The sequence below is a fragment of the Cornus florida genome, unplaced genomic scaffold (assembly GCF_030987335.1).
Source record: "Cornus florida cultivar Cherokee Brave unplaced genomic scaffold, ASM3098733v1 CherokeeBrave_3.0.0_Hap2_Chr02, whole genome shotgun sequence".
NCBI classification, from domain to species: Eukaryota; Viridiplantae; Streptophyta; class Magnoliopsida; order Cornales; family Cornaceae; genus Cornus; species Cornus florida.
Window position 1 is genome coordinate 2,028,638 of NW_026775572.1, and position 24,177 is coordinate 2,052,814.

General features: G+C 35.6%; 1 protein-coding gene across 4 annotated transcripts in view; it reads left to right on the forward strand.

Annotated features, from left to right (window-relative positions):
* Positions 1–18,097, forward strand: part of LOC132292139 (uncharacterized) — a 29,845-nt gene extending 11,748 nt beyond the window's left edge. For 3 of the 4 annotated variants that reach the window (XM_059790330.1, XM_059790333.1, XM_059790334.1), the window contains 19 exons: positions 1,062–1,164; positions 1,258–1,394; positions 2,316–2,489; positions 3,191–3,396; positions 3,490–3,607; positions 3,708–3,807; positions 4,747–4,894; positions 5,123–5,175; positions 9,493–9,548; positions 10,524–10,687; positions 13,250–13,416; positions 13,654–13,711; positions 13,839–13,911; positions 15,713–15,814; positions 15,945–16,041; positions 16,125–16,253; positions 16,333–16,553; positions 16,665–16,805; positions 17,748–18,097. In XM_059790330.1, coding sequence (XP_059646313.1) covers positions 1,062–1,164; positions 1,258–1,394; positions 2,316–2,489; positions 3,191–3,396; positions 3,490–3,607; positions 3,708–3,807; positions 4,747–4,894; positions 5,123–5,175; positions 9,493–9,548; positions 10,524–10,687; positions 13,250–13,416; positions 13,654–13,711; positions 13,839–13,911; positions 15,713–15,814; positions 15,945–16,041; positions 16,125–16,253; positions 16,333–16,553; positions 16,665–16,805; positions 17,748–17,930 — 2,430 coding nt within the window. In that variant the 3' untranslated portion in view covers positions 17,931–18,097. The remainder of the gene's footprint in view (positions 1–1,061; positions 1,165–1,257; positions 1,395–2,315; positions 2,490–3,190; positions 3,397–3,489; positions 3,608–3,707; positions 3,808–4,746; positions 4,895–5,122; positions 5,176–9,492; positions 9,549–10,523; positions 10,688–13,249; positions 13,417–13,653; positions 13,712–13,838; positions 13,912–15,712; positions 15,815–15,944; positions 16,042–16,124; positions 16,254–16,332; positions 16,554–16,664; positions 16,806–17,747) is intronic. The other variant, XM_059790331.1, reaches the window with a different exon arrangement.
* The last annotated feature ends 6,080 nt before the right edge of the window (positions 18,098–24,177 follow it).

Consider the following 24,177-nt stretch of genomic DNA (forward strand, 5'->3'; position numbering starts at 1 on the left):
ACTCGAAGGTTAGTTTGTTTATTTATCATTTAGTTGGTCACCGATTGGTTAATTGCCTCCCTTGAGTCATTTTTGGATGACCTAGAAAACTTAGGTTTTTATTTTATTTTTTCTTTCATCACATTAGGTATTTTAGATATTGCTCTTGCAGACGTCGTGTTAATTGAGTTTAAGCTCCTTTTTCCAATCTTCAGGAGATTGATGCATCCCTATATAAAAAATGGTTGAGTACCATTTCTTTCCTCTGAGACATCTAGAATGTTTGTTTCTTCTATTCTATCAAGTTCTCAAATCCTTTGGTTCCACATCTTCATCATACAATCGATGGAATGTCTTGTAACTTTTCCAACCTTCTGTTGATTACTCTAGATAATTTGGACTCTCAATGGTTAGACAGCCCCAAAAAGGAGAAAAGGTTATGATGTGCCTTTTGTGATTGTTCAATGTAAAAACAGATTAAACCTTTTCATAGTGTGTTCAAGACGAGTGTTACCTTTTATAGAAATACTTCTCTATCATACTATCTTATTTTTGACATTTTATTATGTTTCAATTTTAATGAAATCCTTAATCTGAAATTAGTCTTGATTTCGCATTAGTAAATAATTATAAACGGTTGAAATTAATTATTATTATTATTTTTAAGTAAAGAATTAATTATTTTTCTTATGCCAAATAATAAGACTACATAAAATAGCATTTAAAAAAAAAAACACATTTTTCTCTGAAGGCTGAACCATTTCCTTAATACATTGGACTTGTTTTTGATGTTGAATTCTGTTACTGCTTTTTTTTTTTTTTTTTGATAAGTAAAATTTATTGAAAAATGCTCAAAAGAGGAGCGGAACCCAAGGACAAACACGAGGCCAAAAAATGCCTCAAGCCTTCACAGAGGCCAAAAAAACAACAATCTCCTCCAAAGAATGAAAATCTCTCCTAGAATCCCAACAAAAAAGGGTGGAAATAATAGAGAACTTAAGCATAGAGATATTTCTCCTGTCCATTGAATTCTGTTACTCCATGAGCTACCTGACGCTTTAATGTCTCAAATTACTTTGCAGTGGAGCAGAAAAAGCCAGTTTTTGCATGCAAAAGGATTGGAGGATGCGCTTAAGTGGCTGCAAGGGACAAAAGAGCGTTATGATTGCTTTCAGAATGAGGCAGGTCTTATTCCAGTACATGATTTCATTATTTAATAGATTGTATTTTTCTAGGTTTGTATCCGTCATCATTTGTCTGTCTGCTACATGGAGACAGGTTCACATGTGCTCAAGACTGGACTATTGCTTCTATCTTCTTGTTGGAAACATTACGGCGTGCTATTGCACTTGGAACATCGAGGATTTTCTCAGCATTACAAAGAACTATTGGACCAGTACTCGTCAGGAATTCAGGTTAAAATTAAATACTACCTGTATCATTAGATATGGGGGTGGCATTGATCTCAAGTGATTGAGAAAAGTGGAATGTTAGATGACTCTTGAGTTTGGATTTGTTCATCTCATATACCTTAGAAATATATTACGTCCTAGATGCTGGCTCCTCCTAAAGATTAGTGCATGGGTGCAATGGTAGATGCTTTAGCTATATAGTGTAACAGGTGGGTTTGGATTCTGTTGTGAAGTATAAAACATATTTGAAGATAAATTAAATGAGAAAAATACAAAGATATTATGTGGTTCAGCCACTTGGGCCTACATCCATGGCACAAAGAGCCCAAAGGGCTACATCACTTTTATTATAATCTCTCAACTCATACACAATACAATGGTGGAGGCTCCTTTATATAGGAGAATAAATGATGGGAATGGAAAGAGATATAAAATAGGAAATAACATAAATTACTAGCAGATTTTCTTCCACTGATTCCTCCATCAAATCTTCAATAGATTCTGAGTCACTGTGTGTGAATTTAGAGGTTTCATTTGTACCCCGTCCACTGCACTGGCCTTGTGTGAATCTGGACTTTACAACCAGATGATCCTGCCCTCTTAGGCTCCAAAGTGATGGTGAGGTCACACAACTTATTCTATACGGTGAATATAATGTTATGCAACTATTGTAACTTTGCCCAAGATTCTTAGCTCTTTTGTGTGCATGTGTTATTTGTCTTCCATTGACAGAGGACAAAAATCTTATGAAACCTTGTTATATAAGATTCTGAGTTTCTGATCGGCAATTTGAAGTAGTTCACTACCTGAAGTTTTAGTGTTACCAACTTTATGCTTGCTTTTAGTAGTATTTATGCCATCTGTTGCATCTTCCGTTTTATTTATTTCTGCTCGAGTTCAGTTGCTCATAATCGACATATGCAGTTTTATGCAGACAATTACACTGAAGAGAACGCAGAGAATAAAGACAGTGGAATAGAGACCATAAGATTTTTCATAAATTGCCTTTCCCTTCTATTGGGGCGTTTTGATAACAAGCAATTTGAAAGTGCAATATCAGAATATGGGTTGCAGATATCTCGTGTTCTTATATCACAGGTAGCTGGTGTTAAAATTCATGAAATTTGCTGCAGCTGTTTCCTTATTAAGCAATATAGAACAGTTTGGCAAAATATACATATGCTCATATTTGTTTATAAACCTCCAGGCACACAAACTTAAGTCAGTTTTCACATTGGATTGCCCTACTTATGGGTGTCCATGATGTCTACCTTAAAACGTGCTCTTGGGAAAACCCTAGTGTTTTTTGTGATTAGGGGGATGTTTAAAGATTGTAGTACTGTTTTCTAGAATTTTAAAGCCTTCTGGATGGTAAACGCAATGTTTTTGGCTCTTTGAGTGGGCCTCAGGGATCCTAACAATCTTGGGTTGACTTGCATGGTGATTGAAGGTGATTCTTTACTGTTGTATGTTCGGCTTACTGTGGGAGGTAACAATATTGGTTCACCATTGTGGGTTAACTTGGTTTGATATATCAGTTGGCATTTGCTATCATCAGTCTTAGAAGAAGTTAAACAACTGGTTTTTACACATCTGCGGTAGGTTGATTAGATTAAATTCTTAGCAGATGAACCACTGTGGATGTAAACACCTTTAAGAAGGATGAATAAAATTTATTCTGTTACATTTTTGAATCATACTAAAAATATATATGCTCATTTGCTTCTAGAATCTGACATTAGCATTACACTTGAAAGAGTTGTATCTATATTCATGCTAACCTCTGGGTTCTTTTGAAGCTTCGCTATGCTGATGAGGATGTTATTGATGGTGCTGTTTGCATCCTGAAGGCGATCATCTTTAAAGCAAATTATTCTTTGTCCAGGAGCAGTCTCCCTGACACTAGACAGATGGAATTTGTATTACCTTTGCTACTAAACCTTCTAGATGAATGGGATGGCACTACCAGAGCCATTGTCATGCTCATTGCAGAATATTGCTCCATGTATGAATTATGCTTTTTACTCTCTTCAATTGCATTAATTTTTTATGTTCTATCTTTGGGTTGAAACCTGGCTGCTAATCATTGGTTCTCCAGGAGCTCAGGTAGCCGGTGCCTTCAAGAAGTTCTAAAGCGTCTTTCTTCTGGAAACATTTTACAGAGGAAAAATGCTGTTGATGTCATTTCCGAACTTATCCATCTATCACCAGATTTTGTAAGTGTAATTTTGACACTTAATTGTTAGGAGACTGTTTTTAATGGCTATGGGGTTTTTATTTTAATACTTTGTGTTTAACCTGGTTGGCCATAACCAGATATATTGCAGGCAAGATATAGCAAACCACTTGCTGGAGCGGATTGGGGACGAAGAATTGATAATTCGAGCTCAAGTGTCCAATTTGATTCCAATGATGGGTTGGTTTAGATGATTTAAAATTTTTGGTTCCAAGTTTCAGCTTAGATGTTTGAAACTTATCTTGCTTATTATCTTTTGCTTCTAAATGATAACAGTTATTGAGAGAGAAGTTACAAAACACTTATTTGGGAACTTTAGTTGTTAGAAATGTGACCCTTAGTCTGTATATTAACTGAAATTTAGCCATATTGACGATGCCTGTTTTCGTAATACTTTTTGACTTGAGATGTGTGTGTTTGAGCTTGAACTCTGATTTTTCATCTTCATTCTTCATTCTATTTAATATGTTCATGGGGCAGATGGCACATTCCAGTGCATCAATGCCTGCACAGAATTCTTACATATTCTTTTGATAGTTATTCTGTAATCACTGAACTTTTGAGACTGAAATGCCATATGCTTTAGTATATATATTTTTAAAAATAGTATTTATGTATTTCATATGAACATCAGTTGGAAAAAGACTATGGAGTAGAGTATATGAACAACGTCTTAAAAAATCCTTGCACTGGTTGTTTGTTATTGTTTTTTATCTTCCTTTTGTACCCTGGTGGGATTGGCTATAAATTAATTAGTGGCATCTTATTCCTTTCCCTCTATAATGAACTTTGGGCTTCTATTTTGACTAGCTTGGTCAAGTTTTGGTATCTAGCACTCTCAAGTTCATTTTTTGATCCACAACATTGTGTTCAACTCTAATAAAAATATGCGATTATGAATTGCATATAAAATAGTTACATTGCTCTCACTCTCTCTCTCTCTCTGAACGTATTTATGTAAAGAATTGTTGTTAGCCATCTACTTTATCTGGTCCAGTGGAAAGAACTTTTCTCTGATGTCTTAATGCGTGTACAGTATTTTATTGTTATTTGTGCAGATTGATGTCCTTTATCTTGAACCTTAGCACTAATGAATTATTTGGCTGTTCTTGCAAGCAGACCCTTCACTAGTCCTGCCTGCTTTACTTCGTCTTATTTTCTCCTCAAGTGAAAGAGTTCAGTCATCTGCTAGTAACACTCTCCTAGCGGTGCTCAAATATCATAACAAAAAAGTTGAAGTTATATGCATGTTGTTCGACTGTCTAAGGTAATCGCTTGTTCAGTTTTGATTAATTTTTCTTTTATTTTGTCTTGAATTCTCTCATCAATCAGGCTAATAACAAAATTTCAATGGTTTAATTTGTTGGAAGTTGTGTAAAAAAAAAAATTTTTGCAAGTTCATTTTTCTGGAAATTTTTGACAATTATCTACTGTATGTTATCCACTTTAATACTTTAAACAGGAATTTCAGTTATCATTGTTAGTTTTTGTGCAGCAGTCTTTGCCAAAATCCAGATCTTCCAAATACTTCTGGTGATCGGGGAGAAGGTATGTGTCTCACTGTTTTTGCTGTTCGAATTGTGCGTTAGACATGCAATTACATCCTTGTTCTTGTTTGTACTTGTTTTTATACATGTCAATTTTAGGTAGCACCTATCATAACTTCAATGTCTGAAACCCCATACAAAAATCTTCAATACTGGAAGGAAAGCTGCAAAATGTCCAAAACTGATAAATGTAATATTTAATCCACATAAGCCATCTTCCGGGTCCCAATGAGAATTATGAGATCTCCCTTGAAATTCTTTTCTGTAGGAACATACTTTGCTTGAGTGGTCTGCCCACCACATCAAGGGGGAGGTTGGAGGTCCAATCCCCAGTGTGGGCAGGTGTGCAAGTAAATTTACTAAGAACTTATAAGTAAATAAAATAATTACATGTCGAAGAAAAAGGCTTACATTTAGCATGACATATGAGATGCTTAATCTAATATCTGGTTCACCTTGGGACATGTGACATTTCACCATCCAATGTCTGCCATTTACGAGAATTTATGTATAAAAAGTAGCATAAGTTTATAATTTTAGCTGTATATTTCTGTTCTATTAATTAATATCAGAAGCTTTCCATATTATTTTGGGGAAAATACCTTTTGAGATTTAATGGTTGGGCCTTCTTGTTATGTTAATTGTGTGTAGTCAGGCTTCTGAATTAGGCTTTTATCAAATAGTGTGTCTCATTGCTGTCAAGTGTCAATTAGGCATGGCATGTAGTACATGAGATGCTTAACTTGAATGAGCACATGCTCTATCACTGCAGGATAGCAATCGCAGTTACATGGATTTTGCCAGATGGGCTTTCTGGACATGATATTTCTTTTAATAAGTTACTTATCTATAGAAATATTTTGGCCTGGAGAACTTTACTAGAGTGGTGTTCTAGGATTGTCAACTATATTTTCTTGTGCTTCTAACCATGTTACTTATTATATATCTGCAATTTATTATATTAAGTTATGATGTAGGACTTCAAGAGCAGCCTTAAATAGCTAAAACTTACAGAAAACAGTGGCTGAAATTTCAAACAACCAGGGCAGAATTCAGTGGATGATAGTAGAAATGTAGAAAAATCAAGGAGAAAAGAAATTGAATAAGAGCTGTGACGTTGTGGCCCGAATTTGGTGCCGGGTTGCACGCGGCCCGTTTTTGACCCAACGGGTAGTTGGAAAACGTTTGACCCGTTTTTGCTCATGGGTCGTGGACCCTAATTAGTACTCTCTTGTAGCCCGATATATAAGGGCATTTAGGGTTTGTAGTGGGTTGTGTGACAGACACTGAAATCCGTATAGAAGAGTGGGGCTGAAACTTGTAATCTCCGATTTTACACATAGTGAAGACTTTCTCCGGATCTCCACCGTAGACGTAGGCTTTGCCGAACCACCTATAAATCTGTGTTCTTTGTGTGGTGTGTTTATTTTTCTGTCGTGTTATCGTAATTGTTGCTTGGTTCGTTGCATTTGTCGTAACAAGAGCAACATATTGGAATCATAGTTATTAAAAGCCCAAGGCGCACCGAGGCGCTAGAGGCCCCTTGGAGCCTAGGCGCGAGGTGCACGGCGAGGAGCGAGCCTGAGTGATGTGAGGCGCACAAAGTATAATTTTAAAACAATAATTCTTAACAAAAATAACACAATTAAACAATGAACATCCAATAATAAAAACACTAAATAGAATGGAGTCAATGGAGTGATGGACCAAGTTAAATTCAGCAAACAAACATTCAGCAAACAACATTCACACTTTCAGCAAACACCATTCAGAAAGATGCATTCAAAATTTAAATAATCTAGCATACAGCATGTAGCAAAATTCAGTAAATTGCATTCAAAAGAAGAAAAAACAGAACACAACAACACAAAAAAAAAAAGAAGAGACAGGCAGCCTTCAAAGAAGAAAGGAGAAAAAAAATACAGCGAGAAAAAAAATACAGGCCAGAGAGAAAAAATAAATAAATAAAAAAAATACAGCAAGAAAAAAAATACAACGAAGAAAAAAAATACAGGCTAGAGAGAAAAAAAAAAAAAAAAAAATACAGAGAAAAAAAATACAACGAGAAAAAAATACAGCGAGAAAAAAATACAGCAAGAAAAAAAATACAAGCCAGAGAGAGAAATATATATATATATATATAGACCCAGAAGAACAAAAACATAGATGGAGAATAAGATAGAAGAAAAAAAAATAAATGAGACCCATAAAAAGAAAGAGACCGAGAAAAACACAAAACCAGATATATAGAGAGGAGGAAGAAAAAAAGAGACCCAGAAGAACAGAAACAGAGACGGAGAAAAAGATAGAAGGAAAAAAAAAAAAAAACAGAGACCCATAAGAACAAAAACAGAGACCGAGAAAAAGATAGAAGAAAAAAAAAAAGAGACCCAGAAAAAGAAAGAAGAAAACCAGAGATATAGAGGTGAAGAAGAAAAAAAGAGACCAAAAAAAAAAAAAAAGCGAGATATAGAGATTAGAGAATAAGCAAATGAAGAGAGAGAGAGAGAGAGAGAGAGAGAGAGAGAGAGAAGAGGAGAAGAGAAGAGCAGGAGGAGGAAAAAAATTACTAAACTGACCTGGTAGGTTGATTCGGTGATTCCGGCTTCATCTTCGTCGGATGGAAGCAACTGATTGCCCTCTCTTCTCTTCTCTTCTCTTCTTTCTTTCTTTCTTTCTTTCTTTCTTTCTCTTTCTTCTGTTTCCCACTCCCTCACGTCTTTATTTCTGCTGCAGCTTTTGCTATAGATTGATTTGTTTTGTTGACTATTGTGATACATTGGGTTGCCTCACAAGTCACAAGAGGACAAATTTCCATTTTGTACTTAAAGTTTTTGTTTTGTACTTTCAGTTTCCAAAAGCTGTAACTATATATATATAATAATATAAATTAAAAAAGCAAACACATGGTACACGTAAAACATAAAAGGAAACAGCCAAACAAATTATAAAAGGACCACAGAATATATGAAGCGCGCCTAAGCGCGCCTCTTAAACCATCCAAGGCGCAGCCCAGGCGCGCGCCTAGTGAAGGTCGCTGCGCCTGGGCTAGCATGAGGCGCAAAAGCTGCGCCTGTAGGCGCCTTGCGCCCAGGCGCGCTTTTAATAACACTGATTGGAATCACACCAAAAGGTCTAGGCATCACACCTGGAGAAGGCCTCACACTTCATTCACTGCCCAGCCAATTTTACACTCCATTTCTTTATAGGATTCTGCTCATGCCTCTTAGAATTACTTGGTGCTTATCTTGTGACTTTTGAACTCACCTCGTAATTGAGGTAATCAATATGACTCACGACTCTTCAAATTCGTAACTCATGTCTTAATGGCATAAATAGCAGTAAATAAAACCTATCTTTTATTGCATCACTCCAATAATTCAAGATTCCAAGTGGACCCCCATCATCTAGCATATACCAAATTAAGGCTCGAGTCATAAAATCCTCCTTTCCGTGCCTTTTATACACCTTTAAAGATTATAGCCATTGATGGAGATCAGTGGCAGCATCCCTTGAAATGCATGGAAAGGAGTATTAAGACTTAGAGCCTTAGTTTTGCATATGCTAGATGATGTGGGTCCACTTGGAGTCTTGAATAATTTGGTGTTTTGGTCAAGTTGCATCATTTATGAGTTTGGTGGGCATTATGATGCAATTAAGGTGGTTTTTATTTGTTTTTACATTATTAAGTCATGAGCTAGGAATAGGAAGAGTTGTGTGTCACTGATTATCTCAATTAGGAGGTAATTCTACAAGTCACGAGTTAACAAACATGCAACTCTAAGACGCATGAGTAGAAATCGTATTAAGGGATGGGTGTAATCTTTTGGTTGAATCAATGAATGAATGAATAAAAATATCTTATGAAATTTTCTTTGTGAGTGATCACAATTTATGAGGGTGTGAGACCTTTTCTAGGTGTGAGGCCTGTTGGTGCGACTCCAATAGGCTGCTCTTATTCTATTTCTTTTCTCCTTGATTTTTATTCATTTCTACTATAAAACCTCCAAATTTCTGCCCTGGTTGTTGGAAATTTCAGCCACTGAATTCTGTAAGTTTTAGCTATTTAAGGCTGCTCTTGAAGTCCTACATCATGTTATTTTATGCTTCCTTTGGTTGCAAATAGACTGAGGAAAATTAGGCAGAAGTTTAGAATGTTATAGCAGTTCCAATGGTTCTAAGGTTCTAAAATTTCTTCCTTTTCTTTTTCTCCTCCTCCACCCAAACACCAGCCTAAGAGTGCATCAAAAGCTTGTACAGTAAGTAGTTAGGCAATTACCTCTTTGCTTCTATTCATTTTTATCCTTTTATTTAGCAGGGTTGAAGTTGGATGCTGATAGAGTGCTCAAGCTGATCCCAGAGTGGTCAAAAAATGTAAGCTTGGTTAGCTTGTAGATTTATGTAATAAATTTGATGTTACTATGCTATAGAGTTGTTTACTTATGGTCTTTGCCCACTACTTTTTTTTAGCAGAGTTCTTAAATATGCATGCATATGTTTCCATGTATTTCTTTCACTTCTTGTACCGTCTCAGATATTTCATATTTGCCATCCAAAATCAATAATATGGTTGTGCCATGATGCATATATTTTTGTCTATATAATGTCAGAACCGAATTTAGCTTGTGTGAAAAGTTCATTTTCTTGACGATTATGTGTATCTGTGCAATTTTGCATACCATACCCATGTACATCAGTGGAGAGAGTTGCAGTCTACTTAGCTCTATATTTATATAGTAACCCATCCCGTGGCTTTGTTTTTACACACAAATCAGTGGGAAAACATATTGATCTTGACCATTCTATAATGCATTTAGGATGAATGGGACTCTAGACTTCAAAAGAATTAGCATTTCAGATGGTTATATATATATTTTCTTTTTGTTATCTGTCTCTCTGAGACGAAATAGAGTTATGTTTTCTTTATATTTCACATGAAGGAGGTCATAGATTGTAAATTATTCTCATCTTACCACTTGGTTAATCTGTTGTGGGCTTCTATACATTTGCATCGTGTAGCTGCTGGTGTCACTATTGGTTAGTGCCAGTGTGAATCCTTTAACATTTCATACTGTTAAAAACAACTCCTAGCAGCTATATTTGCATCACGCTCTCGAAGGTAGCTCTTTCAGGTGTTAGAGAGGTGAAACAACTTGAGTGAACGCTCATCTCTGAAGTCTGTGCAGCTTCTTCCAGTTATCTCTTCAGCTTATAATTTGGCATTTAAATTGCTTTTACATGATTATTCAGAATATTCTTACTTTATTGGTGAGTAATGATATCTTTAAGATACTGGATTCTTTTAGTTTATATCTGAGTTAGTTTCTATATTGTTCTGGAATATAATAGGTTGAAGATTGGAACTTGTTGATTGGTCCATTGATTGACAAGATGTTTGCAGAGCCATCAAATGCAATTATTGTCAGGTTTCTCAGTTACATAAGTGAACACTTAGCGAATGCTAAAGATGTAGTCTTCAATCAACTTCTGTTGCATACACAAGGGCAGAAAAAGTGAGTACATTATTTTCCTGATGTTCTCTTTAATCTCATTTTGACCCTTGAATGTCATTTCTTTTATGTACTTAATCCTCGCTGGTTAAACATGTAATCAAAGTATACAGATTTTTCCTTTTGTTAGTTAATTGATTTTAACTTTTAATAATAATGGTAATTCAGAAGCTTAATTCTAAGAGGAAATCTTAGCGGATAAGATGGATGTGAGCTTGAAAATATTAGGATATACAAGAGCTTCTTTTACCCTATTTTGTTTGCAAATGATTTGCTAGAAACACCAGTGTAGGACTGTAGGTGACAACTGTCGGCGGCATTATTAACAAATGACTTTACAAAATTAGTGACGACTAGTTTCCAAAGTGTAATCTATCTTGTTACCTATCCTTTGTGAGACAAAAATTAGCTTAAGTTATTAGCCAGCAATGTATTTATATAATTATTTCATCAACGTGTCCTCTCACATGACCAGACTCTCCCTCATGAGTGGTCCCAGCAAGTGAATATGTTTTAGTTACTAGGTGGTTGTCAAAAAGGTCATTCAGTTATTGACATAATCATGAATAAAATCACTAATTTTGAGCTTAGAGCTAGATGTTTGTTAATTTTGTTTTCTTAATTTTATATTATTTTTCTAATTAACCCATAATATATTTAAAATGGCATTGAATCACATTCTTCTAAAAAAAATAATTACAAAACCACCCATCGTGTCCTGAAAGTGTCAAAACATGTCCTTGCCTTGTCCATGCTGTCTCCAACCAGAAAATAAAATATTCAAATTTTAGGTCACTTACTAGCCGTGTCCAACACGTGTTCGAGTATTTGTGCTTCCTAGATCACACATCTCTTGTGATTTAGTGGACATCTACTTTCCCGTATTGCTGAAGAAGAATCTATTAGTGATGGCAGAGTTTGATTCTGCCTTGGAGTGGCTTGTTTCATCTTAGAGATTTTTTGCCTTGTTTATATCTACGTTGTTTCCAATTTTTTTTTTTTTTTTTTGTTTTTTTTTTTCCGACTCTTTTTAAGTTGGACTTTTTGGCATTTTTGGCTACTGTTAAGAGTCAAGGCGTGCCAAGTCTTCGGTGAATTTGGACTCCCTTTATTCTCAGATGCTAATGCAGGCAATGGGCAGTTCATCGGAGTTACGATGTAACGGTGGTAGGAAGTTTCAGGGACCTTTGATCCATGATTAATAGGGCTTTTCTGCATTGGTATAAGCTTGTCTCTGGTATTTTTTGTCTGTATCAGTATGGATTTAGTTTTCTTAATGGAATAAAAGCTTCAATGGAGTGTCATGTGGATTTACAAAAATTTATTATGACAAATTACTTTTGCCTTCTTTGACTACTTTGGATTCCCCATGGAAACGGTGTTTTGCTAGTTCGCTTTATGCATTTCCTTAATTTAAGCCATAACATCTTCTCTTTCACCCTTCGTATCCTTGCATCATCATTGACTTGAGCCATATTGCTTCTTTTAAATGCACTAATTACTTTTAGTTTTAGTTGCATTGGGCTTTATTATGATTTTGTAGTAGCTAAATATCTTGAGCATCTGCAATACCCTTCCAATAGTTCCATGGAGATTGAAGGGCTTACCCATCATCTAAATAATATATGGTCCAAGGTCATCTTTGGAATTACATGAAAGTAACAAAACGATGTCAACATAAAGTTTGTGTGATCATATGTTTGTGGATTCAGTTCTCTATATTTTTCTCAAATCCCACTCAACATGATACTTCTAGACATGAGTGTAATCAGTAAGGGGCTGTTCACTTTTTGTTGGATGTGCAAACATGTACTTATTAATCCATTAATAGAATTTCTAACTAAAAAAATTGAACGGTGTTAAGAGTCAAAGTCCAAGGACACTGAAATGCTATCTTGAGTACTTGAACTGGGTTTTTCTTCCTCTGCTGTGATCTTCCTTAGCCCTCAACCTCATGCATTCCTGACAAGCAAGTGAAGTTACTAGGTCTGGCAGGTATATGGATGTTTTTATTCAGTTGCGTCTTATGTTAATGTGCATATACTCAGAATATTCTTCACTTAAACCTGATGATATTTCCATTTACTTGTTAGTGAATGTCTCTTTTTCAATTTAATGCAGGACACTATTTGCATTACTGGTTATAAAGCATATAGATATATTTTAAATTCTCTATTTCTTTTGTCTGTGTCTTTTATTGTCCAAGTGAGCATCTTCATTTTGTTTAGTATATACCCCTGACATCAATTCACTTAAATAGAAGTGTCTTGTACTTCTTCCATTATTTTTTCGATATATTAATCTTTTTTCAACCAGTGAGGCATATGCCTTCATGGCTACTAGTTGTTTCATTTCTCTTGTAAACTGCTATGCATCCACCACTTCACATTTAAACATGACTAGAATCATGATTATTGTTGTTAACAATATTGTCATTGTTGTGTAGGATATGTTGTATGTTTGAGCATTTAACTAATGGCAATTGTATCTGCTCTACTGTCACTGTGTTGTGGGTGAATTCATTATTTTTTTCATTAGCTGATATGGTGAAAGCTTCTTCTCTAGATGGGAGAGTAGGACCTATTCAAGTGATGACTCTGTGGAATTGCAGCAATCTTTGTTTTGTCGCCTTTGTCCATTACTTATAATCAGGCTGCTTCCACTTAGAGTTTTTGATGACCTCAATTCTTCTACTGTCTATGGTGAACTTCTCAATCAAAGTGTTCTGCATGGTATGCTTATGAGCCTTAACTGACTTTGTTATGCTCTCTGTCTTCTTATTTAATTGCTTTTCAACCCACAGTTCAATTAAGCTGAATGTTTAATTGATAAAGGTTTTAAGTTTCCTCTCTCTTTTCTGATCTTTTCCTTTCGGTAAGATCTTGATCATTGGCATTCCAAGCTTTTTGAGAAACAAGTTTTACTGCATTGATATGCCTAACTTCTGTTATTCATTCATGACATTCCAGATGCTGTATATTTTGACATCAACAACACTGAGTGTGTTGCTGCACTTCTTCTCAACAGGTTTATTGACATGCACAACCATCTTCAAGCTTATTAACATGTTCATGATTTTAATTGTTTGTTATTAGCTTAATAATCTTTTCGTTTTGAATGAGGATACAAGTTCCTTTCTGGTTATCTTTTTCAGGGCAATTAATAAGTACGAATTTGAAGATGTTCGAAAACTTGCAGCTGAGCTCTGTGGCAGAATTCATCCCCAGGTATGTGACAGTTCCACTTTTTGGCCTCAAGTATTTGGCAGTTACTTCTATATTTTCTAAGGTTAGGATGAATGCTATTGCTTAAATAAGGAATATTTAGAAGGTTTTTGTGGTTTACGTCCTGAATTATGCGAATGTTATGTTCTTGAGGTGATAAATCATAGACGTTAAAATTGTAGAAGCTTGTGCTGAATATGATGTAAGGGAAATTAATTGGGCCAGGCAGTTGCAGGTTCTCATATTTCTCGAAGTGTGGCTGCATATTTATTGAATTACGATTCTTTAACTATGACCTCATAAAAGGCAGTTTGTAAGCCTTTTCTTCTATGACCCCTCCCCCATCCTCTCTTTGTTCAATGAGATTTTATATTGAAGCATTTTTGTTCTTTAAAATAAGTTTCTATTTAGCAGAAGTTGTTGGTGTGGATTTTAGCATACAATTTTGTTATCCTGTTACTTTCTTTAAAAAAAAAAAAAATTAAAAAATTGTTTTGCTTTCTTTCTTCCTTCCCCACTCTGTTGAAGGCTCTAGCAAAAACATGGGCCGACAAAAATGAGTGTGTGCTTGTGAGTCTAGAAGTAGCCATTTTGCTTGAAATATTGCCTTATATTGGTTTGTTTCCAATACACCTCCCCATATGCCGCTTGGCAGGACCAACTCCAAGTAATTAATATTTAGGTTGTTCTAGGCTAGTTATGCAGTCTGTTTATCTGGTAAACCTTTCGAGTCTAACTGAAAAATGTATGATTTTCTGTTGCACGTGATAAATAAGGATCACGGGATTTCTAATTTGGAATAAAGGCATAATGAACACTTATTTTTGTTGCAGCCAAGAATGCTTTTTTTGTGGGTTAAGTTATACTCGACTGGATTTATGACAACTCTTTAAAATGTTTATTTAGTTAATTTAGTAAGTGGTCTTTCTCTAAATGCATTAATTTTAAGAAGTTTTTTCAATCTGACAATTTATTTTTGTTTAAAAATTGACTGAAAATACGAATGACTCTTGGCCCTTGTGCATACATCTTGGTTACATGGTTTACTGTTTAGATTGAAATTGGTCTGTAAGAATTCATGTGTGTGATTATGTTGTTGTAATCTAGACTAACAGTGATTTGAAAGATTAAAATTTGGGAAAGGTTTTTACTAAAAACTAATTTCTAAATAATGAATGCCACGTTCACAAGTCCTAAATGCTGCTTGATCATAAGAAAAGGCAAAGCCCCAGTTGATTAAATTCAACTCAAACTAGCTTATTTATGTCACCCTTAAAGTTAGCCCTTGACGAACCATGCTCTTCCGTTGCTGCTGAAACTTGGTTTAAGAACAGACTATGATTGCATACACTTTAGTTTGCATGCTGAAACTCATTTCTCTTAGTCTTAAAAAATAGTTACTCTGCTGTCCTTAAAGGAACTGATTAAGGTTCTGTTATCCTTTTCAATCTGTAAAAACTCTGGAAACAGATGAGCTATTCTTTTCCCTGTTAGAGTATCATTATATTTTAACTGCATGAACGCTGCAGTCTCTGCTTTCAGATTGAAATTTTTTTGGACTTGATTTGAATCTCATTTATTACTTCAACCTATTATATAAAAAGTAGAATGTGAACCAACATTCTCATTTTAATTATATTAAATCTTGTTGTTAATACAGTTTGAATACGTTATCTTCTAGGGTGTGGCTTTCTAATATCTTGTTGCCATGCTTTTGTAATTTCTAGTGTTATATGTGTGCTTTTGTGCCGCCTTCAATTTTTATATATTGATGATTCTAATTTCCCCGTCTTGGGTTCTTAAGGTGCTCTTTCCCATTATTTCCTCTCAATTGGAACATGCTACTAAAGCTCAGGATGTACTGAAGATAAAAGCTTGTCTGTTTTCACTTTGCACATCCCTTGTGGTAAAAATCTTTCATCAACACATATTTTTTCATGATTGCATGTTTGATATTCTGGTTTTTTGTATCTTCTATTGTTCTAACCATATGTTCTATTTGTGTAGTTAATTTTAGTTGTTCCTTTGGTTAATAGGTTAGAGGCAGGGGTTCAATTTTGCCTCCTGTAATGCTTAAAATAAAAGAAGCAATAGGAACTGTTCTGTCATGGCCTTCGCTGGATGGAGATGAAGGTAACTAGTTAATTTTTTCCCCCTGATTTGGTGATCCTCTTAATGCTTCGGAAGTATGATGGCTGCAAGATCTCTCTTTTCAGTTTCCAAAGCACAGCATGGGTGTATTGATTGTCTAGCACTGATGGTATGTACTGAACTACAAGCTTCAGAATCCTTCAGTGACTCTACCTCAAAGAAAATGGGCATTGTTGGAAAGAATAGATGTTCTGGTTAGTATCTGATTCCCACTTACATAAGCATTTATTCTGCTTTGGAGAGCTCAAGTGATCTTTGTGATCTTAACCACAGGTTATGCTGGCTCGAAATTTTCAGTCATCGCTTATGTTATTCAGCAATTGACGTGTGATAATAATGAATTGAGTGGGAAGTTCATGTCTGAGGCGTCAGTATGTCTCTCGTCTCGCCTCTGCATGGCTAATGTCCTCATTAGTGCTTGTCAAAAGATCTCCGACTCTGGCAAGAAACAGTTGGCTCGAAAAATTCTTCCGCGTCTCATTCATTCTGTGGGGGTATGTTGATTATAGAGGTCCTTATCAGTAGGTTCCAGTTATGCTGAGTTTTTAGTATGCAAAACTATTTAATGCTACCGGTAATTCTGCTTTACTTGGTGTTGTTAGCAGCTGATGGTGGAATCCGAGATTAGAGCTGCATGCATCCAGGTTCTCTTTTCAGCTGTATACTATCTGAAATCTGCGGTCATTCCCTACTCCTCTGATCTTCTCAAAGTCGCTCTGAAATCTCTCAAAGAAGGATCAGAAAAGGTAATGGCCTCCTGTATGACACAATTTTAATGCACCATGGTTGGTGATCAAGACAGCACCATGGTTGGTAATCAAGACACACATGTACTGGCATAATCACAAATTACTTAAAATTTTTAAGCACATTGCTCCTTATGAACTACGAGGGGCTGCTATAGCATACTTGTATCTTGTATTTAGGGTAAAAACCAGTAGTACTTTCTAGTTCTGGAGTTTTGCCTTTCAAAATTGGTCATAAACTGTGAAATCTGAATAGAAATTCTACATAGTTTATGAATGACAAAAGTAAAAACGAGTCAAACGACACAAAAACTAGTGATGATGCCACATATTAATAGATAGGATTTTAGCTTATTAATCGTTTTCTCATTTCACTTCCAAATATCATGTACTTCTCAATGGATGATTGCATAAGCTTTTGAATTATCATGTGATTTAAGTACTTTTGGCATATAAAATATATGGGCATTATTACCTAGGTTGTTTTGGTTGAGATCCTTCAATTTTTGGTTTTGCTTCACCTATTTTATATTTTGTTCGCGAATGCAGGCATGTTCTCATGTTTCTATTTCTTTTTTAATTTTTTGGTAAATACACTCGTCTTTCTTTAGGGTTCTCACACTGATTTCCCTTGTGGTTTTAAAAGTAACAGTGATCTTCCCCAACTTTTATATGTTGCTAGCAGTTTCTAATGGTTTGATCTTTTCACAACAAGTTGACTTGTCAATCCATCTATCTACTATATACATAAAAAGATATATGAATATCACCATCCAGTGAACCATTCTGAGTTGGGGGGTCAGTGTTAAAAGTGCAGGACATGTAAGTTAGCTATAAGAAATCCTAAAGGAGGTGGATGTAATTCGTTTAGGAGTTCTTTTTACGAAATAGCCAACTGTTTGGCCCGTTATAAATGCTTTTTATTTTTTATGTTTTCATCAGGAAAGGATGGCTGGTGCCAAATTAATGGCATCTCTCATGGCAAGTGAAGAAATGGTTGTCGAGAGTATCTCAGGGGCACTACTTGAAGCAAAAGCAGTGCTATCAAGTGTATCATCATCGGAGCTTTCACCCGAACTAGAAGAAGTGTGCAAACAATTGCTTATATGTTTAACGGCTCTCTGAGTTGTTTTATTCTGTATAGTGCTTTTGTAAATGTACCACCGCTAGTTCTTTCATTTGATTGTGTGTAGTAGAGATCAAACATAAAATTATGTAATTCTGTGTTTCTTCATGCTATAGCACATTTTGGGATCAGTGTGGATCTGTCATAAAATTGGGCAACTTGGTGACGAGAACTTTGCGTGATTGTTGAGAATAATTTAGAAGTTCGATAATGAATTTAAAAGGAAAGCCAAACATAATGGAAACATAGAAGGGTTATTACCATGAATTATTAAATCTTCATAAAGCATCAAATGGAAACCTTGGCTTTCCATTCAGTACTCTCTTTAGGAGTGAGTATCATCATTTTCCCTCTTTATATATATATATATATATATATATATATACAATAATACATGAGCAAACCAGTTGCACCGATTCAGTACATCGAATTCACATGGACAATTTGGTGCTCGAGTCTAGAGCCTCTTGGATACTTTACAGATGTATCAAACAGTTTAGACTCAAATCGTTTCATTTATGTGTTAATGATCCATTTTCAATATTTTATTTATTGGATGAGACATGGAATTTCATTCTAAAAGTAAAAACCAACCAGATGGTAAGAGAGATGTGAGAGGATAGCGACTTGGATAACAATAATGCATAAAAGCAAGTAGAAAAAGAATAATGTGGTAGGGTCTCGACTCTATCCATAAATCATAAAGGTGAGCACATGGCTTTAAATTAGAGAGTAGATGGCCATTTCTTATTAAAACCTAGGATGTGGGTTTGTCTCAAAAATATATGTGATTTTTTTTCCCTTTATTATTATTATTATGATGATTTATTTGTACCTACTGAACTAATTTTTTAAAATTAAAATTGTAATCCTCCATTAATTAAGACCTTTATCAAATATAGAAATAAAAGTTTTCTATTTGGGCGGTTAAAAAAACACGGCCCTGGTTTAAGAAACACTTCCAGTGGGGTAGGAGGAGGCGTTAGGCAGTTACCATTTAGTATTATTTAATTTTAGGATAAAGTACAAAGAGACCCTGAGGTTTGAGGAAAAAGGACAGACAGATGAAAGTTGGCTTGTTTTTGGACAAACACACCTCCTTGTGAAATTTGCCCTCCAAACAGAGCCTTAAATCAAGTGAAAAGTTCATTTTACCCTTCACTATTTTATTAATTTTAATTATAAAATATTTAAAACTTAAATGGCCAAAATACCCTTTTCATATATACTTATACACACACACACACACACACACACACAACCAGTCACCACCGCCCCCAATCTCCACCAACCCCCAACCTCCATAATCACCACCCACTAAAGAAGACGCCAAAAAGGAGCTCTGCAACTGCCACCTCCTCGACCTCGCCGGAGCTCAGCCTCGGTTCGGGCGGCGAACTCGACCTTGGACAAGCCGGGTTTGACCGGGATTGACAGAGACGTTCCCCATGCCGGCGTCTTTCATTCTTGACAGCGGTAGAGAGTTGATGTTTGAGCCTGCAGGGAAGATTTGAGGATGAGATCGGTGCCGCCGCCACCACCACCCTCTTCCCCTCTCTCATACACACGCGCACACACACACACACACATATATATCACCCCCTCATCTGTGCACATCACCATCCCTAATTCTCACCTTCGCATGGAAAAGGGCTCTAATTGGACTCAAAACGGACGGCAGAAGCGATGGCCACTTCAGCCTCCTCGGCCTTGCAGGTGACGGTCGCCGGACTGTGCTTATCTGAACCTTGTCGTCATCGGAGCTTGGTCCTCGCCGGATTGTTTTTGCTCGTCGATCTCTTGTTGCTCGGTTTCTAAACTTCGCCACACTATTCAGTCCGTGGCCGCATCGTCATCGGAGCTTGGTCCTCGCCGGCAATTTCAGGGTTTCGCCGATGCTTCTGGGTTTCGCCGCCACTGTCACAGTCATCGCCGCCACCCCCACTATCGCAGTCATTGCCGATGCTTCTTCCTCTCTCTCCTCTTCACCTTATCTCTTCAACTATGACCGCCCCTCTCTTCCCCCTCTCTCTACACCCACCACCGCGGCCACAACCACCATCCATCTGATCTCCCTTCTCTCTCCTCTGGTGAACTGTATAATATACGCAGGCGGGTTCGGGTTCGGGTTTGGTTTCGGGTTTGGGTTTAATCAAAGGGTATTTAAGTCAATTAAAATGTTAATTTTATTTGAAAGGGTAATAAGGTCAATTCACCATCTTCAGGGTCTCTTTGTCCATTTTTCAAACTTGAAGGGATGTCATTGTCCAAAAACATGCTAACTTTCCTCTGCTTATCCTTTCCCCGTCAATGTACTTTACCCTTAATTTTATTATCTACGAGTACTTGCTATATATACATACATACAAACACTGACACGCAGAAGCATAATCTAGTCCTTACTCGTCCAATACAAAATTTTCTTACCAGATAAATAAGGCGTCTCTCTCTCTAGAACAGCTCTTTCTCTCTCTATATTCGTTGAAGCGGCTTTTGTTGAAATGCTGGAGCTGTTCTTCGCCCTGGCCTTCTCGGCGGTCCCTATTACTCTCTACGTCCCGCCGATTCGAAGTCTCAATCTCTTCGTCGAAACCATCCAAGAACTCATACGGCAGTGTGCTGTATATACCCGCAGAGATTTGCCTCGTTTTCGCCTCGCTTTCTCCAGGATCTTCTCTTTGCTTTGCTTTCCAAGGTAGATTCCACAAATCCAAAACCTAGATTGTTTGGATAGTTTGTATAATACCTTACTTTTTTTTTTGTAAGTTTATTCTTGGTTTTGTATGATTGCTGGCGTTGTTAATTGTGGGACTACATGTACATGGTAAAGAAATTGACACAATGATTTGAACATGAGAATTGGGATTTCTTGACCTTGGTTTGTTCAGGTAATTAATCGGTAGGGTTGTGTTCTTTCTTTTTGTCCTTTTAAATTTTAATTAAGGTGTTTTTTTTTTTTTCCCTAGGATTTGCATTCTTTAACAGTACATACATATCAAATTAGGGTATTCGTTTACTATAAGTGATTGAATTTGTTTCAGATTGATGACTGACCTGTTATTATCTCTTGCAAGCTATTCTAGTTCTGATTTCATGATTCTTTACTAGGACTTTTGTTTATTTTATTTTATTTTATTTTTCATGAGAAGTAGAACACTAAGAACAGCTACGTCTAATTATCTATATGTCTATATATTTTTATATATATTTTTAAAAATTATAGTAATTGGGGTTTTTTTTTTTCTAATACATTAAATTGGTTTTTATTTTCCCCAATTGTTTGGAAATAAGGAAAATGCCATAAGAGGGCTTTGAACTTAGGCTTCTTTTCTTTTTCATATTTTAAGCTGTTCTGATTTTAATTCACAATGATTTTCATTTTTTAGAATTTTATTTATTTATTGTAGTATCTTTATAAATTAATTGTTTTGAATGTTTTCAGGGTAATGTACTTTTATTCTATTATTGAAATTTCAACTTCAACTAAGATTGGTCGAAAGACTTGCAAGATGACCTTTCATGGTGCATGTTGTTTAAGGATGACATTTGTAGAGGTGTATTAGAATCAAAAGGATTAAAAATTAGTAAAAGTAAAACAGAATACATGGCATGTAAATTTAGTAGTTACGGGGAATGATAATATAACAATAAAAATTCAAGACCAAAGTATTACTCGAAGTAATTATTTTCAGTACATAGGATCAATTGTACAAAAAGATGGAAAGATCGATGATGTATGTAGTGAAATGGAATAGGTTCGACTAAGTGGAGAAGTGCTGAATAGATTAATCATTAGACCAGCAGTTCTATATGTAGCGTGCGTGTTGAAGGATTAGACACTCTCTAAAAACACACGCTCTCTAAAACCCTCACCGTCGCCTTGATAATTAAAAATTGAAAACACGTGTTGGAAAAAAAAAGGTCACATGTAAGGGAGCGTGTTGAAGGATTTAAATATTAAAATTACAATCTCTAATAGCTTAAGCTTTTAGAGTAGATGGTTGTTAACAGAGCGGAATGCGCATTAAAAAAGAAACAAACGAACAACGCATCCATGTGGCGGAAATGTGGATGTGAAGAGGATGCTTGGAAAAACTAGGAAAAGTAATATTAATAATTAAATGATTAGGGAGAAATGAAGTGTGACACCTATTACTGAGAAAATAAGAGAAGGTAGACTTAGGTGGTATGGGCATGTCGCCCATACCCAACGCTGACCTTTAGATTCACGTGTGAAAAAGGGAAGATTGATTTGCATAGAAGGTAAGAGACAAAAAGGACCTAAACTAATATGGAATGAAGTAATAAGGAATGATATAAAAAATAAAAATCTAGTAGGGGGTATGGCTTAAAAAAAAAAAAAAAACAAAATGAATCCATGTGCCAATCTGAACACAAGTAGAAGGATGGTGATAATAATTATCGAGTGAGATTGTTGATTTTTAATTTGTTTTTTCTTTTTTGGGCCCTGAATGGGTTGGTAGGTACTATGTAGTAATAATCTTATTATATTTTAGAGAGGCAGATGAGTGGGGTTGGTCGCGTTTGAATGCTTGTTGGGGGGTGTCTGGTGAAGGTGTGACCACCCTTGGGGTTCACATTAATCATAACCTCCTATGAGCAGGAAAGCTTATCCTATGAGCAAGAAGAATGTTGGTTCTAAATTTAGTAACTTTTTCCGAATTTAAACAGATTGTTGAGAATGCTGCCTCTGGTTTGAAGAGATTGCAGATTCTAGCTAGAAAAACAACTCCTGGTCTGGTATGAAAATTATAACTTTAAAGAATCCAGTCGACTCTTGGCTGAAAGCAACATAGAATTTCATTTTGTGCATTCCTTTTGTCTAGAAAATAATGTTATGGATTGACTAGTAGTTGTGTCTACATTATACTATAAACTAGAAGTTGTGGTGCTTTTATTTTGTGCGGTTGCACTTTTGATTCTAGAAGAGTTTGACATGTACTTTGAAAAGTAGGGGTCAGAAATTTTATGTTTCCAAGTTTGAAAAGAAAAATGTAAGACAGTTAAAGAACATTTATGTTGACAATAGGGGTGAATGGGTGATGAGTCGGAGGGACCATTTTGAAAGGAATCCGGTGAAGTCATGCAATCAATATGATGCTTACCCCGAGTGGGGTTAGCTCATTTCAACTCGTTGCGAACTTATCATGTGATTGCGAACCCTATCAATTCAGTTGATTGTTTTATTTCATATCACTCTCAGAGAAGCAATAAAACAATCAAGGAAGCAATAAGAGTGATGATCTTTCTAGTTTCTCTCTCTCTGTGAGTTTATATGATTCGGTTTGGTTCGATAAGTAAAATCAAAATGATCCTAACAGTTCTAATTTTATTAGAACTGATCGCCAAATCAATTCAAACCATTTGGATCGATTGGGATTTGTAGATTAGGTTTACGTAAAAAAAAAAATTACTCCCATTAAGGCATTAACTATGTTTAACCTAAATCAAGCTTTATTCAACCTAATAAATGTTACTTTTAGATGAATTTTCCTTTTTACCTACCCAAGCGGTGCAATTCTAGTTTCTAAAATTATCTAGTAGAAGGAAATAACGTAATATGTCAACAAGAAACAAAATAAATTTAATTAATATATTTTTGTAAATGGGAACTAAGATATTGGAAGTTTTATTAATATATTTTTGAAAATGTGATTATAGCTTATGTTAACATTATTAACCAATCAATCAAATAGTATTATATTGAATATTGATAAACGGTTATTCTAATTTTAGTAACTTTGTCCGAATTTAAGTAAAAACAGATTTATGGAGTTGAGAAGGCTGCCTCTGGTTTGAAGAGATTGCAGATTCTAGCTAGAAAAACAACTCCTGGTCTGGTATGAAAATTATAGCTTTAAAGAATCCAGTCAAGTCTTGGCTGAAAGCAACATAGAATTTCATTTTGTGCATTCCTTTTGTCTAGAAAATAATGTTATAGATTTGACTAGTAGTTGTGTCTACATTGTACAATAAACTTGAAGCTGTGGTGCTTTTTATTTTGTGCAGTTGTACTTTTGATTCTAGAAGAGTCTGGTATGTATTTTGAAAAGGAAGGGTCAGATACTTGATGTTTCCAAAGTTTGAAAAAGAAAATGTAAGACAGCCAATGAACATTTATGTTGACAATAGGGGTGATGAGTCGGAAAGGGACCATTTTGAAAGGTAACCGTAGAAGTCATGCAATCAGTTTGAGAATATGATGCCTCCATCCGAGTGGGGTTA